The sequence below is a fragment of the Amphiprion ocellaris genome, chromosome 2, assembly GCF_022539595.1.
Source record: "Amphiprion ocellaris isolate individual 3 ecotype Okinawa chromosome 2, ASM2253959v1, whole genome shotgun sequence".
NCBI lineage: Eukaryota > Metazoa > Chordata > Actinopteri > Pomacentridae > Amphiprion > Amphiprion ocellaris.
In genome coordinates, this window is record NC_072767.1 from 16,902,903 (window position 1) to 16,925,224 (window position 22,322).

Below are 22,322 nucleotides of genomic sequence, written 5' to 3' on the forward strand. Positions count from 1 at the left end.
TGAAACTCGACGGCAGCTAACACAATGGGACAGTGAAGGGCCTAATTATTGCCCCTATCATTTGCATAATTACAATGTTTTTTTGAAGCAGGGGCAGTATAGAAATTGTAAATAGTAGTGGACTCGCTGTCTCTCCTTAGTGGAAGTCATATTTAAATGGAGAGAGCCTGTTCTGCTGGCCAGGCAGCCAGGCTCAGGCAAGAGGTCCCAATCAGCCAGCCTCACAGACTGCTCATTCAATAGGATTTAAAAAGCCAACTGTGTGGAGAAATGAGAGTTTTGCCCCCCAAATCATATGGAATTACAGTGCTGGTTGCATATGGGGGGAGCCAGTGGCAGGCACAAAAGCCCACAGGAAGCTGCTATTTCTGTGTGTTTTATTAACCCAACCAAGCAATTTAATTCTTTTGTTCGGGGGAGTTCTACTTCATTGATTAACAAAAGCGGGGATATAATTTTTTCAGCCCCTTTTGAAAAGCCTGAAATGTCAAGCCTTTTAAAGGAGATTATTCTGCCTGTGTGCGATGAATAGAGCCCAGAGTAACCTTTTGTCTACAATTAAATATTCCAGCATAAATATAAAAGAAAATCAGAGATGGGGAAGATTGAGTCAGGAGAGATTGGAGAGGTAGATCCTCTGCCCGATAGTGGCAACAGCCTGGCTCTAATTAGATATGCCAGGCGGGCTGTGAGCAGTCACTCTCCACAGCACGCCGAGAGAGGAGGCAGCCTGAGAGAGGAGGACAGAGGAAACCTATCTGCTCATCTGTCTGTCCAGCGCCTTCCTCTGGGCATCCACAAGGTATTTCAGGAGACTTTGTTTTGTTTTGTTTTCAGCTGTTATTTGTTTTCCCGACATCTTTGCCACCGGAGAGGAAAAGTCTAAAAGGCAATGCCTTCTGGGAACTGCATAAGCAGATAGGGCTGAATAGTAATAATGATAATAAAAAAAAGTTGTGAGGTTGTTTATGATTCTGAGGACTGATTAGGAATGACAATAAGATACTTTAGGGACAGAGAGTTTTTTTTTTTAACTCACTCAGGAGGTAGAGTGTGAGGCTGCCTGGAGGAGATGAGGAGGGATGATATTAAGTTTTGATTCTTGCAGTGCTGCTTTGTGTTTTGTGACTTGCAGTTAGACGTGGCATTTGCTTTGTGCACTTAGGAGGAGTGTAAATGGACTGAGGTGACCTGCCTCGCCTTTGACAGAAAAGTGAGCTTAGCACTGTTGATTTTTATTCCTCGTGGAAAAATTTGTCTGATAATGAAAGTTTTGTTTTTAGTTGCTTAGAAGTTTTTGCTGCTGGAGAAGTGGTCATCATCTGGAATTTTGTGAAGCCGTCTTACATTGTTTATGAGAACAAAAGTAATAAGAAAACTCCTGAGTCCTGCTCTGCTGGTTTAATTTGTGCCAAGTCAGTGCTACTTCGACTGAGTCAGGTTTTAACCTCCTGTCAGCGGATTATTTTCCTGACCAATCATTTTCTGGAGTGACTTCATGAGAATGACTCCTTTCTGCCAGTAGGCGTGGTGCTCTTTTTGGCTTTTTGGCATCATGTATTTGTGAATACGAAGCTTTTTGAAATCTGCTTAGTTAATTTGCTACCTTTACCATGTTTATGTGATATTTTCAGTCTTGAGTCCTTCTGAATTTCTTTATCTTTAATAATATAATTTAGCCTTGTGTTCATCAGTTTGATTCCTATGATGATTTATCTGATGTCACAAGATTAGATACAAATTATTTTGAAGAGCTATAGAGTCTGTTTTATTTCCTCCCAGTAGAAGTTTCATTAAGTGCTGTTTTGATCTTTGATCCACTGGAAAATACATTTTAGCACCAGTAAAAGCAAGTGTTCAGAGAGAAACGCGTCTGTATGAAAAACTTGTCTGACTTGACTGGTGAGTTGTTTGTGATAATTAAAAAGAAGTTACAAAATTGGATCCAAATTGTTCAGTCAGAAATTCAGATTTTGTCACAAAAGACTGAAGGTCAAAGATGAAAAGCATATTTTGATGTTTTACTCTTGGAAAGAAATAGCTGGATTGTCTTGTTCTCTACTGAATTACCTCTACATCTAAATTACAGGCAATGGAAAACTGTATTTACTTATTTTCTGGACTCTATTAACTTACCTTAGTCAAATCTTAAATTATGTTGAAGTTACTCTAATGACACATTTAATAAAATTGAACAGATGGCCTGATCACTACATACACAGATTGTAGACCAATTCAATATTATTTCCCAATGTCACACCTACTGTTTAATTTGTCAAATAGCAGTGCCACCACAGGCCGTAACAGGCGGAGTACTTTTAATTGGAAGCCATACATTCTACAAATACGTCTGTGTGACCTACAACACTTACGCTTTCACCTGACACAAGTAAAATCAAAATGACTTAAGAGGGATGGTGCTCTGTCCTGATAATGGATGCAACAGGCTCTCCAGACAAGTTCAATTAATTCACTTGCCACCATTTAGCCTGCTAGTCTCACCTAGACGTCTTGAGATCAATGATAATCCCCAAATCCTAATTTAAAATGGCCTGTGAAGGTACATAACGTCTTAATTGATCTGCAGTGTAAGAAAGGACAAATGGATCAAAGAAATTCTGTGTTTTTTGTGGTGTAAAAATTAAATGCAATACTGACATCATGACATGACTGAAAGAAGATGAGCTCCAGTTAAATACATATACATTTATTTATATCTACATTACCTCAAATATGGCTTGTTATATTTTCACTTGTCAGTCAAACAAGTTGTTGCTGGTACTTGCAGATTTTCTTATTTTGAAAAAGCTGCCTTTATATCATCTGATATCTTCCCAAAAAGACATTTTGCCTTTTGCGTTGATACTGAGTTATTTTAGAAATTCTCTCACCATGGAGAACCCAATACATATTGACACACTAAGTGTTTTAGCTGTGACATTTCAAAGCAATGACAAATTTACTAGGCTGCCACAGCACATGGATAATTTGCATGAAAGACTTTTTAGTATAGCACAGAATTAATTCAGGTCCTGTAAGATTTCAGTTACAAGAGATTTTATCACATAGAAAGCAATCCTGAATTTTTAAAAATTTAATGTGATAGGTTTTATCACTTTATACATGTAATCATTTATATATTAAAAAAAATGACAACAGACAAAGCATGAGCAACTTGACCCTGAAGATCTCTCACCATTATGAAGGTTTTATTTTTACTTATTTTACCTTCTCAGCATTTAACTAACTTTTTATTTGATTTTATTTTCTTGACATGTGTTCTATTATTGCTTTCTTTTAATTTGCTTTTGTTCAAATTTTACTGTTTGATTTGAACTGGAAAACACTTTGGTCACCTTGAGTGTTGTAAAGTGCTCTATAAATAAATTTTGATTGATTGATTGATTGATTGATTGATTGATTGATTGATTGATTGATTGATTGATTGATTGATTGATTGATTGATTAACTATTTCTATAAAACATATCTATTCAGTTTCTATTTACTGTTTGCATTCAATGTAACCTTGAGCACCTGTTTTAAAATTTTTATTTAGCTCATCTTTTAATTGTGAAAGGGGCATTTCCCACTTCACATGGTCTGTCAAACCTTTGTCTGCTGACAGAGAGAAGCTAGCCAGGTCTTAGATAGTGGTGTGTTGTGACCACTTTCTAAATGTCCAGGGTGTGACTGAAACCGACATTATTCTATGTCTGAATGCGATGCATTATAAGAATGTTCAAAGTAAATCTTGTGTACTTGCTAAAGAAATTGGACCAAATTCAATCTGCTATTATGCTTTTTATCTGACTGTGTACTATATATACACTACCGTTGAAAAGTTAGAGGTTGCCCAAACAATTTCATGTTTTCCATGAAAACTCACACTTTTATTCATGTGCTAACATAATTACACAAAGGTTTTCTAACCATCAATTATTCTTTCAACACCATTAGCTAACACAATGTAGCATTAGAACACAGGAGTGATGGTTGCTGGAAATGTTCCTCTGTACCTCTATGTAGATATTCCATTAAAAATCAGCCGTTTCCAGCTAGAATAGTCATTTACCACATTAAAAATGTCTAGACTGTATTTCTGATTCATTAAATGTTATCTTCATTGAAAAAAACTGCTTTCCTTTTAAAAATAAGGACATTTCTATATTTATCTATATCTATATCTATATATCTGTCTATCTATCCATCGTTGCCTCTGTACTCTCATGTTCTGTTCACTTTTAAGCAAATACTATCAAGTGAAAGCAATAATATTTTACATGCAAATATAATGTGCAACTTTTGGACTTAAGATTTATGCTTAACGACTTCAGTGATATTTTGAGTCTGTGCACGAAAGAGAATAAATCTTTGCTTGGCATTTGACCATTTGTAATATAGTGATGTATGATGCATTAAACCCAACTTTTTACCCAAAGCCAAGCTCTAGCCACAAACTACCCCACATTTAAACCCATTACTAACCTTGACCTTCTCTTAATTTTTTATCTTGACCCTCTACAAAAGTGCTAATCCAAAACTAAGCTGCTGCAGAAGTGAATACCATAATATAAAGAAAAACTCAGTTTGGCGGGTTTACCCCAGCTTTCTATTACTATGAGAATTCTTCAGTCCTCATAAGTAATGAAACATGACAACATACACACACAGAGGCGTGCATGTACTCCAGCAGTACTAACACACATACATAAATCTAATGTCACCTCTATTCCAGCAGCCTGTTTCGTCCCTGAGGGCTTTATCAGCGCTTTGGAGAGCTGATTGGAGGAGACGGCAGTAATGACTGCAGGTCATGAGGTCACAACCCTGTTATGATAACTAAACTCTGAGGTCAAACGCCTTAACGGCAGTCTGCTCTGACAGCTCACGAATAATGCTTTGTTATTTGAACAGTTAAAATCAAAATTCATTCATAAAAGGAATTTGCTTTTTTTTGCCCAATTTTTATGCCAAACACCAGCAGACCAATTCAAATCTGCTAACATTGACTGAACCAAGAATAAGAGAGGAAAGTGAATAAGGGAGGGAAGTGTTATCCTTTCATCATGCAGTTAATATAAAAATCTTTGGTTTAGGCTGTAGTGTTAAAATACTGGGTATTTTTTAGAGAACAGTACTTTTGTGTACAATAAATCACATTCTACATTGAAAAATATCATTATGGGCTCTAAAAGAAGTTAGAGATTGTGGGATGTTAAATGAATGACCCTGCAAATAGACAAAAAGAACAAAACCACAAAATATCCTGCCTTTTCAATTTCATTTTACAGGTAGAACTAAAGCTCAGTGTCACTTTATTTGCAATCTTGTGTTTTTTTTTATTAGTTTCTTTTTTCAAGTTTGTTCAATATTTCCATAATAACCGTCATAATAGCACACACTGTGAAGTAGTTTCTGTTGAGGTATGTGGATTTCCATGGTTAATTAACATACAGAGTCAGCAGAATTGGATAATCAACGCCAAAGTGAAAGTTTATGTGTTTTGTAGACTGTCAGAATGACTGCACAGTGACTGCTAGGCCAGTTTGACAGAGCTAAATACACAGGAAACCGTACAGTCATAAAACAAAGTCAAGTAAACAGTGCTTAGTGAGACTTCAGATTGTTGCAGATTTCTGGTTTTGATTTGTGCTTTGAGAAGCAGCTAATGAAATGTAGAGTTTTTATCTTGTACACAAGATTTAAATGTGCTACAAGTTCACCACATTTGGACTTTGGGAGTAGTCTACCTGGTTTAGACGCCTGTGAGACGGCTGACCACAACTATAAATTCAAAATGTGTTTTTCAGACACAGACACGTGTTATTCTAATATTTGTTTGAAATGTGGAAACCAGAAATACAGTCATTCAATTTTTACACATGCAAACATGTAGGCTGGTAGTCAGACATATAAGCAGACTGACGTCTGCAGACAGTCAGAGCACATGTCTAAATCTGGCATAATGCTGATTTTTACTTTTCCCAAAGAGGACTGCAAGCTTGGCAGAAAGGAAACAAGAATTATTCAATCAAATAGCTCTCCTTCCATATCCAGATTTGACTCCAGCCACATAAAGCTGGCCACATAATCCTTTTATCAAACCTATGATGGAATACTCTTATTGGAAATGCCCAGAGAGAGAAATAATATTAAGGTCATTTCTATCTCTAGTTTATTTTCGCCTTCAAAAAAAAATCACCTCTGCTTTTCGTTTTTATCTTGAGACAATAATTACTTCAGGTTTGCAGATGGAGACCCATCTGCTGATTATGAATGTTCTCTGCCCACTGAGGGCATCTCTGCCCTCATCAGTAATAACAAAATCAAATTGTCCTCATTTAAAAGGGAAAAAAAATCGAGGCATCTCTGGGAAAGTGGGTTTGTACTCCACTGTAGTGAGCCTCGGTCAGGCAGGTTGGAGGGAAAATGTAATGTGGGTCGGCTGGTGATGATGACTGGTAGTGCTAATATCTCTAAAGTGGTAGATATGGAAGCTGTAAGAGCTGCCGTTCTGTCCTGTCAGCGTTTTATAGCTGTATATCTCTGCTCTCCAAAGCTCTGTATGTGTGACTGTGTGTGTGTGTTCAGGTTGGTGTGTGCAGTGAAGGGTTTTTGTTGTACTGAAACAATACTCGCTACTGGATGGAAATGATCTTTTTTTACAAAAGCTGCTTTGCCTCCAGGGGAGATCAGGTTTCTCCCCTGGTCTCAATTTCATCAATTAGCTGTTATATTTGTAACTGTTAGATGTAGGCAAGCAGCCTTACAAGAAGACCAGGTTTTCAAAGATGGGATTTGGTTAACTAGCTCTATATATTTATATATCTCTCTATATGTGTGTGTGTGTGAGTGAGCGTGCGTGCATGCACATTCACACACATTAAAGAGCCATTTTATGCTTTCTGACTTTTTCCTTTCCTTCAGCGTGTTATGGCCCTGAGGTGTTTCTTTAGTAACTTATTCACGTCACCAAGTACAACATCTGAATAATGCCTCCCAAGCTGCCGATTTGCCACACAACAGCTTCCTTGCAGTCCACCATTATTTTTTTTTTGACTAGAGCCTAACCTCAGTCATCTGGGGTTATGGTACATTTCAGACAGAAGGTGAGGTGAGGTGCTGAAGCACTGTGTCAAAAGGGAAAAATAATTAGTTATTTGAACATTAATTCCTTTAAATATACTGTAGTAAATTCCCAAAATATAATTATGAACCTATAAGTAGGGGATCTTTAAAAATTCCTATTCCATTTGGACAGAAACAAGAACTTTATGGAAGTTTGGACTGGACTTTAAATAAAATATTTTCAGAAAAAGTTGTTAAGTACTACTGTCTATCTGTCTCCTCACTGTAACTCAATATTTATTTGGCAAATTTGATAGCAGTGCTCTTCTTCTTGTCTAATACTTGGCTAAAGAGGAAATAAAAATAGTAAACAGATGAATGAACAAATGAATATTACCAGCATACAACAGTATGGCTCTTTCAAGTGATTTTCATTGTAGTTTTTTGATAAAAATGGAATCCTATGGTGTGGAAACAAGAGCTATCAGTGTTTGCATTTGGCTTTATTGTGCATGTAAATCAGAAGTTTAGTTATTGCACCACAGTCCATGTCCATATATGTATTTTATAAGCCTATATAGGGACATTCATTACATATTAGTCTAGGCTGTATATGCTATGGTGTGTGCAAGCAACAATCTCTGCAGCTAAAACATGAAGCCATAATCAAAGTGCCAGACACTGCAGTTCCTCAGTTGGTCACTTAAGACTTGCTCCATTTCCTGTAAAGGATTAATAAAGTATTAATTTCTCTTACTATTATTAAATGTCCAATTTTATAGCAGAAATAAATGTTCACAGCCTGGTACAGAAATGATTTTGGTCTTGAGAGCAATTTTACCCATTCATGGGGACTGTACGATTCCTGCAGCATGAGGTTCACTTTGTAAATCATAGTCCCATTTAGAGTAAAATAGACAATGAAGCAGGGGACACTTTAGGGCAGGAGTACCTTGTAATTAACAGATTGCTACAGCATCACCATGTGTTGGGTTTTCAGGATCTCAGTCTCATCTGCCCCATCCATCTTCAAAAGACTAATATGGTAACGGCCAAACTTAAGTCTTCATAGATGATGTCACGGTTGCTACGTCCATTTTTAATATATAGTCTATGGTTAAGCGGATGTAATCATGTTGAGATCTCGTTCTTTCACTTGTTCTCGTAGACCCATTCCTAAATCATAGACCAATTCGGTAGCTGCTCAATATATAAAGTGTTTTTTTTTTGTTGTTTCATAATGAAAGACAAAACAAAGAGAGAAATGCAGTACAATATACAGTAACTACTGACAAAGACTGAAATTGTTCCAGTGAAAGAAGCTGTTTTGGCCAACTGACCTGAGTGATGGCCGCTGTTTCATCACACTGATGGAATGACACAGCCTCTGAACTGGACTCTGATATCTGGTCAGTGAATCCAGGAATTTACTTATTCCTGTCCATTATACTTTCTGACCAGAGTGGCCATGTGAGGTCCCAGACCATCTCTTCATCTGGGTGGACTGTGGTGTGTAATGGGATAACAAGTCATAGTTCACTCTGCTCTGGCTACTCTGCTGCATACACGTATGTGTGTGTGTTAGAAAGAAAATCAGAGCTACAGAGCTGCGTTATGTATGTATGTATGTGTGTGTCTAGAGACCTATAATTATCCTCCTGAGGAAAACAAGTGCAGAGTGAGTGGTCCATTGTGGAAACAGGATTACAGCCTGTGAGAGAACAGAACGCTCTGTGCTTTGTGTTGGCTAACGTTTTCAAGTTCAGTCTCAATTGTTTGATTTGAGCAGGATTTGTAGGCGTGTTTATAACTGAATCCAACGTTCAGTGTCTCTCATGTTATTAATTTTCCTGCTGTCTGTTCTGCTGAATGTGCGACCTTGTTGTCTTGGAATGTGGCCTATTGTGGGGCTTGGGGCAGGTGGTTATTAATATGACAACACATACACGTGTAAGCAAACACACTCTTTCTCTTACAATTAGACACCTCTTTTAGTTTGTTTTGATCAAGATGTGCAACTCAGAGAGGGTGTAAGGTGCATAGACAAGAAGAGCCAAAGAAAGGAAGAGAAGGCAGACTTTCTTTCTCAGAGTTCCCCATGTCAGTCGTGTAAGAAAGCCGCCAAACCAATAATTTTGTCAAGTTCTTTTTTTAGCGGAGCGGCTGAAGCGTCTTTGGATTGCCACATGTATAAAGGCAGCCCATATAAAGCCATTCACAGCACTGAATGAACACGCCATCTGTGGGGCTTTCTTATTTCCTCTTCTCTTTTCTTCCCCTCCTTTTTCAAGCCTTGTAATCAAATTTGAGCAAAATCAAATGGCGGGAGGATAGAGGGAGAGCAGTGGGGGGAGAGGGAGGGTTCAATGAAAGTACCTTTTGTTGGTCTGAAACGAGCAAGTAATTTACAAAATGCCCTCCCTTTGTGCAGGGGGCTAAGGGAAGAAAGAAATCAGTAGCTTTTAGAAGCTAGGCCTTGCGCTGCGACGGGCAAGATAATGAAAGCCGTCTTGTGTTTGTGGGCTAGAGAGCATCTCAAAGGCAGACCGGGCCCCGGCTCAGGGTTAGCTCGGCTGCTGAGAAAAAGAAAAAAAAAAAAAAACAACACTCTCCTCTGTGCATGTGTGTGTGTTTGTGTGTTTGGCAAAGAGCGGCAAAACAGGACTGCTGTGCCCGGCTACTCTTGGCAGAGACACTCCGAGGAACAGACAGAGTTGTCGATGCTGAGGAGAGAAGAGGGATGAAAGAATGGTTTCAGCGGCACTAAGGGCTGCTGATCTCTTCTTACCTGTTGTCCTGTTGCAGGTGCATCTGACTGGCCCTGCGTTCATGGGTGGCAACACCTCCGCAGAGGAGAATGGAGCAGAGATGAAGATGAGAAGGAGGAGGAGGAGGAGGAGGAAAAAAAAACATGCTGCAGGGATCATTGAGCTGAAGGATTACGAGGGGCATGAAGAGGATTTCAGCTGACTGGTTTCATCCTTCTGTTCCACGTTTTGGAGTTAAGCACCTGACTGCTGAAGGACACCCAGCCTTTACCTGCATGGAACTGCTCGATTGTTACCTGAGTGACACCTGGGAGGACTGCTCTCGTGGATTATTACAGGTCAGACCAGTTGCTATAGTAATGCGTTTCTCTTTGTGCAAACTAAACTTAGTCTAAATTGACAAGTCTCAGGAACGGTGAAGTGAATAAATTAAACAGATGTTGTATGACGTCTACAAGCAGCTCACCTTAGATGCAGTCAGAGCAATGGTAAATGATTATATGCTTAAAAACCTAATACAGCAGAATTTAGCTGCATTAGCCGTGGTGCAGCTTTACTTAAAGTTACAGTAATTAGATTAGTCTTGACAAGAGGTCTTAAGATTTTACCTAAATGTTCACTGTATCTGTGTCTGGCCTGCAGACTCGTTCCTGGTTTAGAGTGAGTGGACTGATACCTCAAGTGTCCTCCTGCAGTGCAGAGACAGGTGAGTTATGATAGTATATATTTGTTTCTCTTGCTTCCTATTGACACTCTTTCAATCTCACATCTATATCTCTTTCTCACCTGTTAATCGGCTGTATGTTGGACAGAGCCATTGCCTGTCCTCCTTACTTATTTTTCTTTCTGTCTAAATTAGGTACCCTCTGCATAAATGCATGAGTGAAAGTCATGCAATCCAGTGCGTTTGTCTCTTCGGTGTTAACGGCTTTACAGCTGTTGATCTCTTGTATTTTTCTCAGATTCAGAGGTTTTTGTGTGACAAAGTACTAATCTGTCGTTGACTTTGTCATAGTACAGGTGTGAGTGTTTATCACCAAAACTAAATATCATAAAGGCTCAGAATATGTTTTAATCTAAACTTCACAAAAGATGCTTCATGTTAGTTGTGAACAGTATTATCACTAAATCAGTACCTCTGCAGTACCTAGTCACAGCGGCAGATCACAATGCAGAATTGACTGAACTGTTGTGTGTCCTCGTACAGACTAGAAAACAACCTTAAAAGTTGTCAAACAGATGTCATTCAAGGCAGACTCCGAGGTGTCTTTGTTGTAATAATTCCTCGCAAGTTAATTAAGACAAAACTTCATTTTAATACAGCAGAGCAATCTTTAGTAGTTTAGAATATGCTCTGTCTTTTTTCTGGAATTCTACACTTCAATCTGCTTTAACACATTTTCAAGGAAGCAACAGAGGATGTTAATGCCCAAAATCAGCCTGTTTCAAAACAGTCACTCCTTCTGTTGGGGCTGTTGAGAAACATTCAGGGATGTTTTGTAAGTCTCTCACAAAACTGGAGATCAGATAACGCAGGTTGCCGGGAAGCAGGTACCCATAGAAAGTAAATTACAGCACTTTATCATCAAATGATCCTCTTGTGTTTACAGAGCATTACGTGTTGTTTATAATACTGAAAAGTGAGTGCCTGTTTGTCCTTTCACTGACAAAACTGCATTATTTCTTCTTATTTTGCTTCAAAGCTTTGTGCTCCTCTCATATGGCATCATTATAACGGTATAGTTCTGCCATTAAACAGAACTTCCTGGTACTCTGAAATGAATATTTAGCAACTCAGACATGTTTTACAATCCCAGATCAGGCTATTAAGGCTTGAATACACGGTGTCGTCCATTTACCTGGCCTGTTGACAGTGAGGTTGCATGGAGAGTTTCGTGTTTGAGTTGTTGCATCTTTTATTGTAAGTATTTCAAGATAAAAATCAGGGAATGTGTTCATATATCAGTAAAATAACAGTTGTTGCTGCCTTACTTTCAGTGATGAAAAGTAACTATGCACAATTACTTCAACTGCTACAGTACCATTTTTCAGTACTTGTGGCTCATTTACATTTTCTGCAATGTTTTTCTACAGTTCAAAGGCACAAAAGACATTGTAGTTTTTACTCCCTTTACTCCACCATATTAAAGAACTGTACTTGTTCTTTACTTTGCAGATTCAGACTGATAATATAAAATATAATCAACACATAAATTGTGTTTTATAATCACAGTTTTGAATAGAGCTAATGTTGGAACTTGCACACAATGTACTTTTATATACTTTCCATTTTGATACTAACAGTTTTGTATTTTAAGTTCTTGAATGCATGTTTTCAATTGTAACAGTGTTTCTACATGATGGCATTGCTACTTAAGTTTAAGATCTCAATACTTCTTCCAGCAATGCGAAAGCTTCCACTAGATTTTGATAATTTCGTCACTTCAGGATCAGCTGTAGGATTTGTGTTTAGAATATTTCACGGGTACAATGTTTTTCTGCAGAAATATGCAGTGAGGTGTCTTGGAGATAAATTATCACACTTACACCATGACTAAAGAAAACAGCAAGTTTTGTTTGAATCATGTCTACAATGACCACAGAAAATGACTGACTAGTAGATTCCTGATAAAAACGATCTGTGCTGTGTGAACTCGCTCATTATTTACCCCATTCTATTTTATTTTATTCAAGTGTCCAATATCTGTGTGAAATTTACGTTCACCATAGTGCCCCCCAAAACTCCCACTGCTCCACTCCTGGCTGAACCAAAAAATATAGCCATGTCACACTTTACATCATGATTCTTAAGTGTCTGAGATTACCAATGTGCTGATCATTAGCTAATGACTAAAGGGAGAGATTTCAGCTTATGCTGGTAAGTCCCATCTATCCCTTGGGCACAATATACTAAACAATTGGTAGCTATAGCAACAGCAGTTGTTCTTGATGGTACCACATGATAGCTTCAACCAAAACAGACTGAAAACAGACTTTTAAAGTAGATTATGTTTAGCTTGCTTTGCTTGCCTTCCTGAGGTTCTCGACTGTGGAAAAAACATGAAAATACACACAAGTGTCCACTGTTAAAGCAGGACTGCAGAGCGTTTCCATGCACATGACTGTCTGTTGTATTCAAGCTTTTACCAAATAAATTCACACTGTGTCAATTAAGACCAGATATGTCTATGTATTTTACAGTACGGTGGACTGGTAGATATGTGTTGTGTGTCAACCAGCAGTGATTAGTTTGACATAGCATTAGATGAGCAACTGTAGTGATGGAGATGTAGTCGGCTGTAACAGCTGCATTATAGCCGAGATTTTTGTAGTAATTGTTGTTTGTTGATTTCCGTGAAGTTTCAGGACATTTTTTTTTTGTTTGTTTGTTTTTTTACTCATCACATTTTTACTTAGTCTTGATCACTGCAGCATAAAGTCCTGCACCTTTATGGAAACAGGACAACCATGGTAAGATGTAGAAAGAACTCAAATATATCTCATGTGCATAATAATACTTGCAATTATTTAAAAAAAAAAAACAACACAAAAACATTAATTTCATTGATCATTTTTTGTTTAAAAATGGTAACAAAAAATGGAGATGTACATGTACAAGTACCCACAGGTGTCACCAATTCTGAGAAAAAAATGTTGACTCCACATGATATAGATAGTCTATATGACTCGGCCTGTTTACGTTTTTTCAACCTCCACAAGCTTGGACCTTTTCCCACTGCTCTAGAAATGTCTCACCATGCTGAATGTATGTTCTAACTCACCCATCACTTTCTTTTTTGTGTCTTGTTTTTGAGCTTTATTCATTTATTGATGAAATATCTTTTATTTCTCTCTCTTGCTGACAATTTTTTTTTAATGCAGTGTAAACACAGCCTTCTGTTCACCCTAAAAGTCACAGCATTTTCCTCATGGGACTGTTGATTGCAGTTGACTGAGATATGACTTCTAAGCTGAGCTGAAGAGCGCAGAAGTTTGTTTTTTACGTGATCTGGTGTAAATGGTGTGTTTTTTTTGTGAATTTTTAAATGATTCTATGAGTCTTTCTGTTTTTGCAGTTTCCAAATCTGATAAATGGTGTGATTTCAGCATTTAAAAACAAAAGAAAGCATGGCTTTCAAACCAGCCCATAGGTTTCAAGGATTAACCAAGTTCATGTTAAGCTCTGATGCATCCTCTTCAGTTAATACACAAATGTGCTGATCTACAATGCTGATCAGCGAAAGTGTTTATTTCTCCACAGAAAAGATCACAGGGTGTATTAAAAAAAGTCTTTACTATCACTTAGAAGATCCTGAACATTTGCCTTTCCTTCTGTAGACCTTAAGCTCTGCACAGTAGTTTTTTAGGGCTGCTTAAAAGTACTGCTCAAAATGGGCAACTGTCAGTTTTACCAAACACTTTAATAGACTTGAATGAATTGATTACTATTTTCAAGATAATCCATTGTGTGATTTTCTGCAGCTTATCTGTATCAGGTCACAATTCTTGAGTTGTTTTACTCAGTTGTACAGCTCCAACTACTATTTAAACTTATAATCTTTTAGTTAAGTAAAAGTTTTAGTCTATAAATGTCAGAAATGCCAAGTGACTGACATCTTCAGATATCTCGTTTTGTCTGACCAACAGGTCAAGTTAAATCTAATATTATATAAACCTGAGAGAAGCAGCAAATCTTTTAGGAGACTGAAAACAGTATTTGTTTATACACTTACAAAGACTTGACTAGTTGTTGCAACTCTATCCAGCATGGAAGTACTGACAAAAATGATCCAATATCAAAATGGCAAGATGTGATTGTAGGTCTTGCTGTCCCTGCTAGTCTTAAATAGTATTTTGTCTGGGTGTATTAAACATTCATATAAAGTCTTCTATTTAATTAAGTGAACATTGCAGAAACTCGGTTGAAGTTTTCCTTGCTTTACCAGTGAAGACTCAGTCACCCCATTAGTGAAGTTTCCCCACTGTTCCTCATTCCTGCTTTTTATCGAGGGAACAATAAACAAGCGGGCCACATTCAAATGAGCTGATTTCTCAGTTGGCATATTGAAATGTCAGAATTTGCACTGGAACAAATACGCTGGTTAAAATTCAATTGGAACAGAATAGATAATGGGCTATCTTGGTGTTCCCACACACTAACAGGCAGAGTCCCAGTCTGCCTGGAGGGTTGCAGTCACTTTGTCACATGGCACGCATCACCGCTCTGATTGTTGCCAACAAACCACTGCAGCCCTGGCCCAGGTGTGTGTGTGTGTGTGTATGTGTCTGCATGTGTGTGTCTATGTGTGTGAAGATGAAAAAGAGAGTAGAAGATAAGAATACATTGGCTTCTTAATGACTTCTTTAACTACAGTTCTTTTTCAGCCATATCAATATTTTGACTCTTTTTTTTTTTCTTTCGATGCATTTTACCAAAACTATGTATCAGAACTACAACCAAACATGTTCAGGATAGATTTGAATTGTAAACCTTCAGATACAATTTTTGTCTTCTCAGGCAATACTAACCCACAGTATATGCTAAAACTATAAACTGTACACTATGTACTTTATGTTGATAGCACACTCTGTTGGCTTTTCACAATATAGCAAAACAGGAGATTTCCACACACTGCTCTTAACACCTTGAATTGGTGCATTAAACTAGTGTTTCATTCCCTGCTGACTGGCTTCAAAGTAAGGACGATTCATTAGTTTGATGTAGTGATTCAGCGTCATGCATGAAAAAACTGTGCGGGAATCTCGTTTCATTTACAAGATATGGAGACTTCCTCTCTTCTGCACCTGCATAAGAGATAATAACCTTGTCTTTCAAAAATGACTGTCCTATACAACTAAATGGAATTCTTATTTACATTTTGAAAGAAATGGAGTTTCCCTTTGAAACAAATATATTTTCTTATTGAAGCTTAACACTAACTTAGTATGAAAGGTCTTTTTTAGTTTGAAAGAACCACAAATGTCTGTGTAGACAGGCAGGAGTGAAGGATGTTGGGAGTTACAATGTGATATTATGGAATGTGTATGCATGTTTACGTTTTTTTTGTGTATTTTATGATGTTAAAATAACACGTACAATGGTTAAGGCAAGGGTAGAGGTCAGGGATTGGGTGTTTTTTTTTTTGTGGCAGCATGACATGCAATGAAAGACCAAATGCCAGATATGTCCGTGATAAACACGCCTTTTCATGAGACTGAAGTATAAGTCAACCAAATGACTTTCACCCAGGAGACAGATGTTGATGTTCAATGGTGGACCATTATTTTGTTGAAGTTTTGTTTTCCTTTGTTTGGATTGGTGAAGGCACCAAAATTACGTGGTTGAGTTTCGGAAAATAACATGGTTTGAGTTAAAATACAGGGCAATGAGTCCCATCTGGTCTTATATATAGCTAATTGACTGAAAAGGAGTGTAATAGTAATTAAGAAAACTGTAGTTTCTCCACCACAGTAGTGACAGTAAATTATAGTACACAATAAAATAACACTAAAATATATGGCAAACATTTGCTGATTGAAATGTAATTGTGATACGTCACAAACAAACGTAATCCATCAGAAAATATGTTTTCCTCAAAACATTTGTGAGACTGCAATTTAGTTGTGTGGGATTACACGTGTTGGACATAGAACTGGAGATAATAAATGTGTAAGTTCTAAAAAATACATTAGAGTAACATTTCCAAACACATTAAACAATTATATATCATGTCCTAAATCAAGGCAAAGCAGAGTTTTTAATTTGAATGTGAATGTAGTTTAAATTGGGGCACTTTTAACAATTTCAAGGAACTAGTTACATCTGTTTTTGCTGCTCTGTACCTTGTTTCACAGCAGACAATTTGATCTGTCCTTACAGGAAAAGCACAGGTGAAACTAATTTCATCATCAATTGCCTCTTAAAGTGTCCTGGTAAACCATGACAATGAGCCAACATGCACAGCTGCTGGATCTCCCCCAAGTGGAATGCAGCTATCATTAATACACCTGAATTTCCTGCTATGACATGCCAAAAAAATGCCAGCTGTGATAAAGATCTTTAGCTAACAGCAGCTTTGCACTGTTTATTTCTGACATGAGGTATAACAAGCTGACTTCGTCATTGATATCTAAGAGATCCACTGGGTTTATATTCTTTGAACATATTGCAGCCAAGGTTGTTAGGCTGTGATGTGAAAAACCAGCAGCACTTTAAAATCTTTTATAAATCTACAGTCTAAGTATTTGCACCCTTCGTGGTGTCTTCTATTTTTCTAACGCTGAAATGTTCCAGTTCATCAAAGTAATTTTAATATTAGACAGAGAACACCCTCAAAACACAAATGCAGTTTTAAGTGATGATTTATTGAAAACTTATGAAAAAGTAATTCAACCTAATAACTAGTTAGGTCACACATGGCAGCAACTACTGCTGTTAAACATTTGCCATGGCTTGTGATCAGCCGTTTACATCACCATGGAAGAATTTGGTCCAGTCTTCTCTGCAGAATAGTTTAAATTCAGCCACATTAAATGGTTTTCAAGCGCAAATGGCCCTTTTGAGGTCTTGCCACAGCATCTGAAGTGGATTAAAGTTCAGACTTTCACTCAGTGACTCCAAAGCCTCAGTTTTGTTCTTTTAGAGCCACTTAGAGGTGGACTTGCTGGTGTACTTTGGGTCATTGTCTTGCTGCAGAACCCATTTGTGTTGAGCTGTAGGTCATGAACTGATGGTGAATTTTCTCCGGGATGATTGTCTGATAGAGAGCAGAATTCATAGCACCATCAATTATAACAAGTTGTCCAGGTCCTCAAACCATCACACTACCACCACCATGTTCCACTGTTGGTATGATGTTCTTCTTGTGGAATGCAGTGTCAGCTTTACACCACATGTAACGGACCCATGTCTTGCAAAAAGTTCTACCTTTGACTCATCAATCCACAGGATGTTATCCCAAAAGTTCTGGGGCTCATCCAGATATTTTTTTTGCAAATGCTGGACGACTGTTTTTGTCCTTTTTGATCAGGACTTGTTTGTGCCTTGCAACCATAGAGTCTATGCTTGCAGCGCTTGCATGACGTCATTTTCACCCAGTGTCTTCCTAATTGTTGAATCATGTAGACAGTCCTTAACTGAAACCAGTGAGGTCTGCAGTTCTTTTGATGCTCATCTGGGTTCTTTTGTGAATCTTGGATTAGATGTCGATGCGCTTGGAGAAATGTTGGTAGTTGGGCTACTCCTGGGAAGGTTCACCACTGTTCCATGTTTCTCCATTTGTGATTAATGTCTCTCACTGTGGATCTCTGGAGTCCCAGAACCTCAGCAATATCTTTGTTTCTCATCTGTTCTTGAATCTCTTTAGAATGTGGTATCTTGTGCTGCTTTTTGACACCATTTAGCTACTTCACAACACCAGACAGGCTCTATTTAGTGATGTTTTAATTCAAAAAGCCTGACAGTAATCATATGTGAGTGTGGATGGTGAAACTGAATGAAATGCATTTGGTCATTTGGTAGACTGGTAGCTAAGAGGGCAACTTTTTCACATAGGGCAAGGTGGGCCGGACAACATTTTTTCTTCAATAATTGTGTTTTCATGGGTTATCTTAGTCTTATATCAAAATTAGTTTGATGACTTCAAACATTTAAGTGTGAAAAATACGCAAAAACAGAAGATATCTGTCGCGGGGCAAACACTTTTTCACAGCACTGCATTGACCTGCATGGGGCCTGTGAGTGTGAAGCATATCTGGAGCTACCAAAATCAAAATAAATATTTCATCTTTAGGTCCAGCTGCTTCTAGTTATCTTTTCACCTACTTCAGTATCACACAGTATTTTGCCTCTATTAAATCTCATGGGTGATTAATCTCTGTTAGGTTTGCAGTGTGTTGTGACCCATACAGCTCCCTGAGGACCCTCTAATAACTGCTAATGGGCTGTTAAAGTAGTGGGTGGGGCCTGCGCTGCTCAGGACTGGGTGGTTGGATCTCACCACCAATTACGGCTCATTGAGCAGGAGAGGTTGAGGGCTGATTTCATCTGTAATCTGTGAGTGTGTGTGTGCACCTGCGTGTGTATGTGTGTGTGTATGTGTGTGTGCATCTGTCAGTCAGGGTCTTCTTCTGCCCAGCTAGCTGTGTGTAGACAGTCATTAGCAGCAGCAGCTAGTCATTAAGCCCGTCATTTCCTCAGTCTGCCAGCTGACCTACTGATTTGGACAGCTTCTATACTTAACCTGTGAACTGATTCCCTTGCATGAGGACGGTGTGTGTGTGTGTGTGTGTGTGTGTGTGTGTGTGTGTGTGTGTGTGTGTGTGTGTGTGTGTGTGTGTGTGTGTGTGTGTGTGTGTGTGTGTGTGTGTGTGTGTGTGTGTGTGTGTGTGTGTGTGTGTGTGTGTGTGTGTGTGTTTGTGGAAGCATTGGCTGACTGTGTGCAGAGGCTGTTTTTTACAATGTACAAGGCACAATATGAATGAAAGGAACTTAATGATGACATATGCGTGCATATTATGACGGGGTGCCAGTGTACGTGATGTGTTTGTGGGTGAAAGAAATGTGAACATGTCAAATAGTATTCTACAAACAGTATTGTTTTCAGACTGCTTTGTTAAGGTCTGTTATCAAAATTAGTTGGCTTTCTACTGCAGGAGGGCAGGTGTGAGACGGTACAAACTTTCATTGGAATGTAATGGGCTCTTTCACACTTAGTTTCCATTACAGTGTAGAATTCAATAGCTTCAATCATAGCATTGTAGACATCATAAATTGTTCAGGTTGGTGCTATATGCAAGTACCTGATCATGTGTTAAAGCTGATCTCAAATATTTACAAGTACTTTAGAACCTGTTATCACTACAAATTGTAAGAACAATTTACAACAGTTATCACTGGAAAGTGTTCACAAAAAGGACCATAATACGGAATTGAACACTAAAATTTCTCGAAATAGCAAAGACAAGTGCTCACATTTACCTGCATTCGTGTAAAGATGGTCTGGGAATAAAGTTTAATGTATCTTTTAATCTGACATCACTGAAGAAGTGTTACAACTGCTTAATTAAATTACTAATAATATTTATCTAACTTCTCTCCTTTGATAATTTATCTCCAGTTGGTTTCTTTATCATAATCCTAACTAGTTAGTTAATCAGCAATTTCTAATTTACAGATTGTGTGTGAGTAAAGGTAAGCAATCTACACAGTCTAATCTGGGAAGCTGTCTTTCTTAAAACGATTTTTAATTATTTTTTTCTTTTATTTCTGGGAAAGCTGTCTAAACGTCGATTTCTCATTAGAACAGTAGCACACAGTACACTGTACCTCTTCCAGTGAAAGTGGGCTGCACAGTATTGGAAAATTACATACACTATGATATAATGTGTTTTCTGTGTATGCACTTCACAGTGTCCGCGTGGAAATGACATCATTTGCAGCCCTACAATTATGCTAGACGATATATACTTTAGTTTCTTTTTAATGTAGTTGTATTTCACTTCCTTATGGTCTAAACTTGCTCTGTCTTCTTCTTGGTGGTCATTCATCTGTATTGCAATTTGAACTGTGCTAACTTGTACGAAAGATTCAGTAAACATTATTGGTTGAATTACAATACAATGGAGAAGCTAAGCACCAAAATTTTGTTGTTGCTTTTGCTAAGTTTCCTTTGACTGAGTTTCTTTTCCCGCAAAGCTACTTGTCCCTGCTGTCACATTCCCACAAATATATCCTAATTTAATTCAAACATATACTGCAGTTAGCTTGTTACTCAGTTTTATGTGTTTGCATATCAGCACTTTGAAACCTGCTGCAGTAATAATATATATATTCACCCTCACTAAAGTTTTGAACAGGTGTGTACTGGTCCCTTCATTTAAATATCCTCTAATACCTTCTGACTTCTCCACTGTTGGGATTAACCTTGTGCTACTTTGTCTTAGCTGCTGCTCCGTGTGGCTCTCAGGAAGCCTCCTGAAGCCCTGCTAGTGGTGATAGAAGCTGAAATTAGGCAGATTTCTGCCCCAAAGCTGCTGCATTAAGACAGCCTTCACCTTGGCCTGCGGGAGCTGCGGTAGTTGTATAGCTAATCCAAAAGCTAGCAAAGTCAATCAGTCAGACCTTGAGCTAACTAAAGCTACCTCCTGCCTTCCTTTGTCTTCTTGAGATAAGGTAATAGGGATACAGCAGGGTTAAGGTGAAGTTTGGTGGTCGTGTATTTGAGTTTCAGGTGCCATATGTAATGGATGACCAGCGAATATCTCAGTAAATACAGACAGTCTGGTAGAAGAGAAGGAATCACAGGGGTATTGTCTTAAGAGGATAAGGTAATGAGAGGCTTACTGAGTTGTATCAGTGGACAAGGATGGAGGGACTCACATAGTAATACCTGGTATCTAGATGTGACACTTCGGCTTGGCCCTTGAGCGCAGTAGGCAGTGTTAATATTCCCTTTTGTCTTGTCCTGATAAGCTAATGAGGGTTATAGTGAGGGGTGATGGGGGTGTTAAGAGCTGCATTAGTGGACGGAGATGAACAGGGGACAGTCAAGCTGTTAAACCTCCTGGTTAGATATTGTAGAGAAGCTTTCAGCACCAGGTGTTGGTTTGAATCTGGAGTTGTTTCGTGCTGATAAGAAGAAGAAGAGGGGACACAAGAGGATGGGGTTAAAGTTGAAATATTTATGCTCACACTGTAATAGCTGCCAAAATGGTTACTTTGACCCCATGCAAACATTCCATGTCTTTAAATTTTAAAACATTTGTCTTGACAGATGCCCTTTAATTATACTAATAAGCTGAACTTCCAGCTACTTCAGTCACAACATAAGTTTTCCTTTGTCTTAGATTTGTAATTTCCATTTTGTTTATTGCTGAACAAGCCCTGTTTTGAAAATGCTTGTCAAAGAATTCAATAGACTGTAATATGTAATATTTACTGTATATAGACAAACATTATTTAATGTTTTAATGTTTTTCTTTTCTCCTAAATAGGTGCCTCTCCTGTCAATAAAAGTGTCATTTTAGATTGTAATTAATTAATCTGCGTGGTGCAACATTCAAGTGATACCCTGTAAGTTACAAAACTTAACAACTGATAATTTAACATTTATAGTCTGCCAGTGCAGGTAACAGTTAATGCAGGCCTATTGCTTTATTTTGATTTACTGCTCGTGTTTCCTTGTTGTTACACTGATACACACGTGTCAAATAGCAATATTGAAGATGACACACCCATTTCCATTGACTTTTGGTAGCGTGTTGTCCTAAATACTATGTTCTTCAGAGTAAAAACAAACACATTTTGAATTTTATAGTTTAAATAGTCTAGTCTAGTGAAGTCTAGTTCTTTTCAACCATATCTTTTTATGACCCACCAAAGGCGTCAACAATGTCTGCCTTCTTCCTTTGTAAAGGGTTTTCCATCAGTCTTTATTTGCTGACTAGTTGTGAAACATGACTTCTTACCACTGCAACGATATCAG

At 38.0% G+C, this 22,322-nt stretch overlaps 1 protein-coding gene across 14 annotated transcripts in view; it reads left to right on the top strand.

The window, feature by feature from the left end:
• The first annotated feature begins 676 nt into the window (after window positions 1-676).
• LOC111583585 (SRY-box transcription factor 2) overlaps window positions 677-22,322 on the top strand; it is a 201,601-nt gene continuing 179,955 nt past the window's right edge. For 13 of the 14 annotated variants that reach the window (XM_055018375.1, XM_055018376.1, XM_055018381.1 and 10 more), the window contains exons 1-3: window positions 677-802; window positions 9,875-10,175; window positions 10,480-10,543. In XM_055018375.1, the coding sequence (XP_054874350.1) occupies window positions 10,020-10,175; window positions 10,480-10,543 (220 nt within the window). In that variant the 5' untranslated portion in view covers window positions 677-802; window positions 9,875-10,019. Of the gene's footprint in view, window positions 803-9,589; window positions 10,176-10,479; window positions 10,544-22,322 lie in introns of those variants that run through there. The other variant, XM_055018359.1, reaches the window with a different exon arrangement.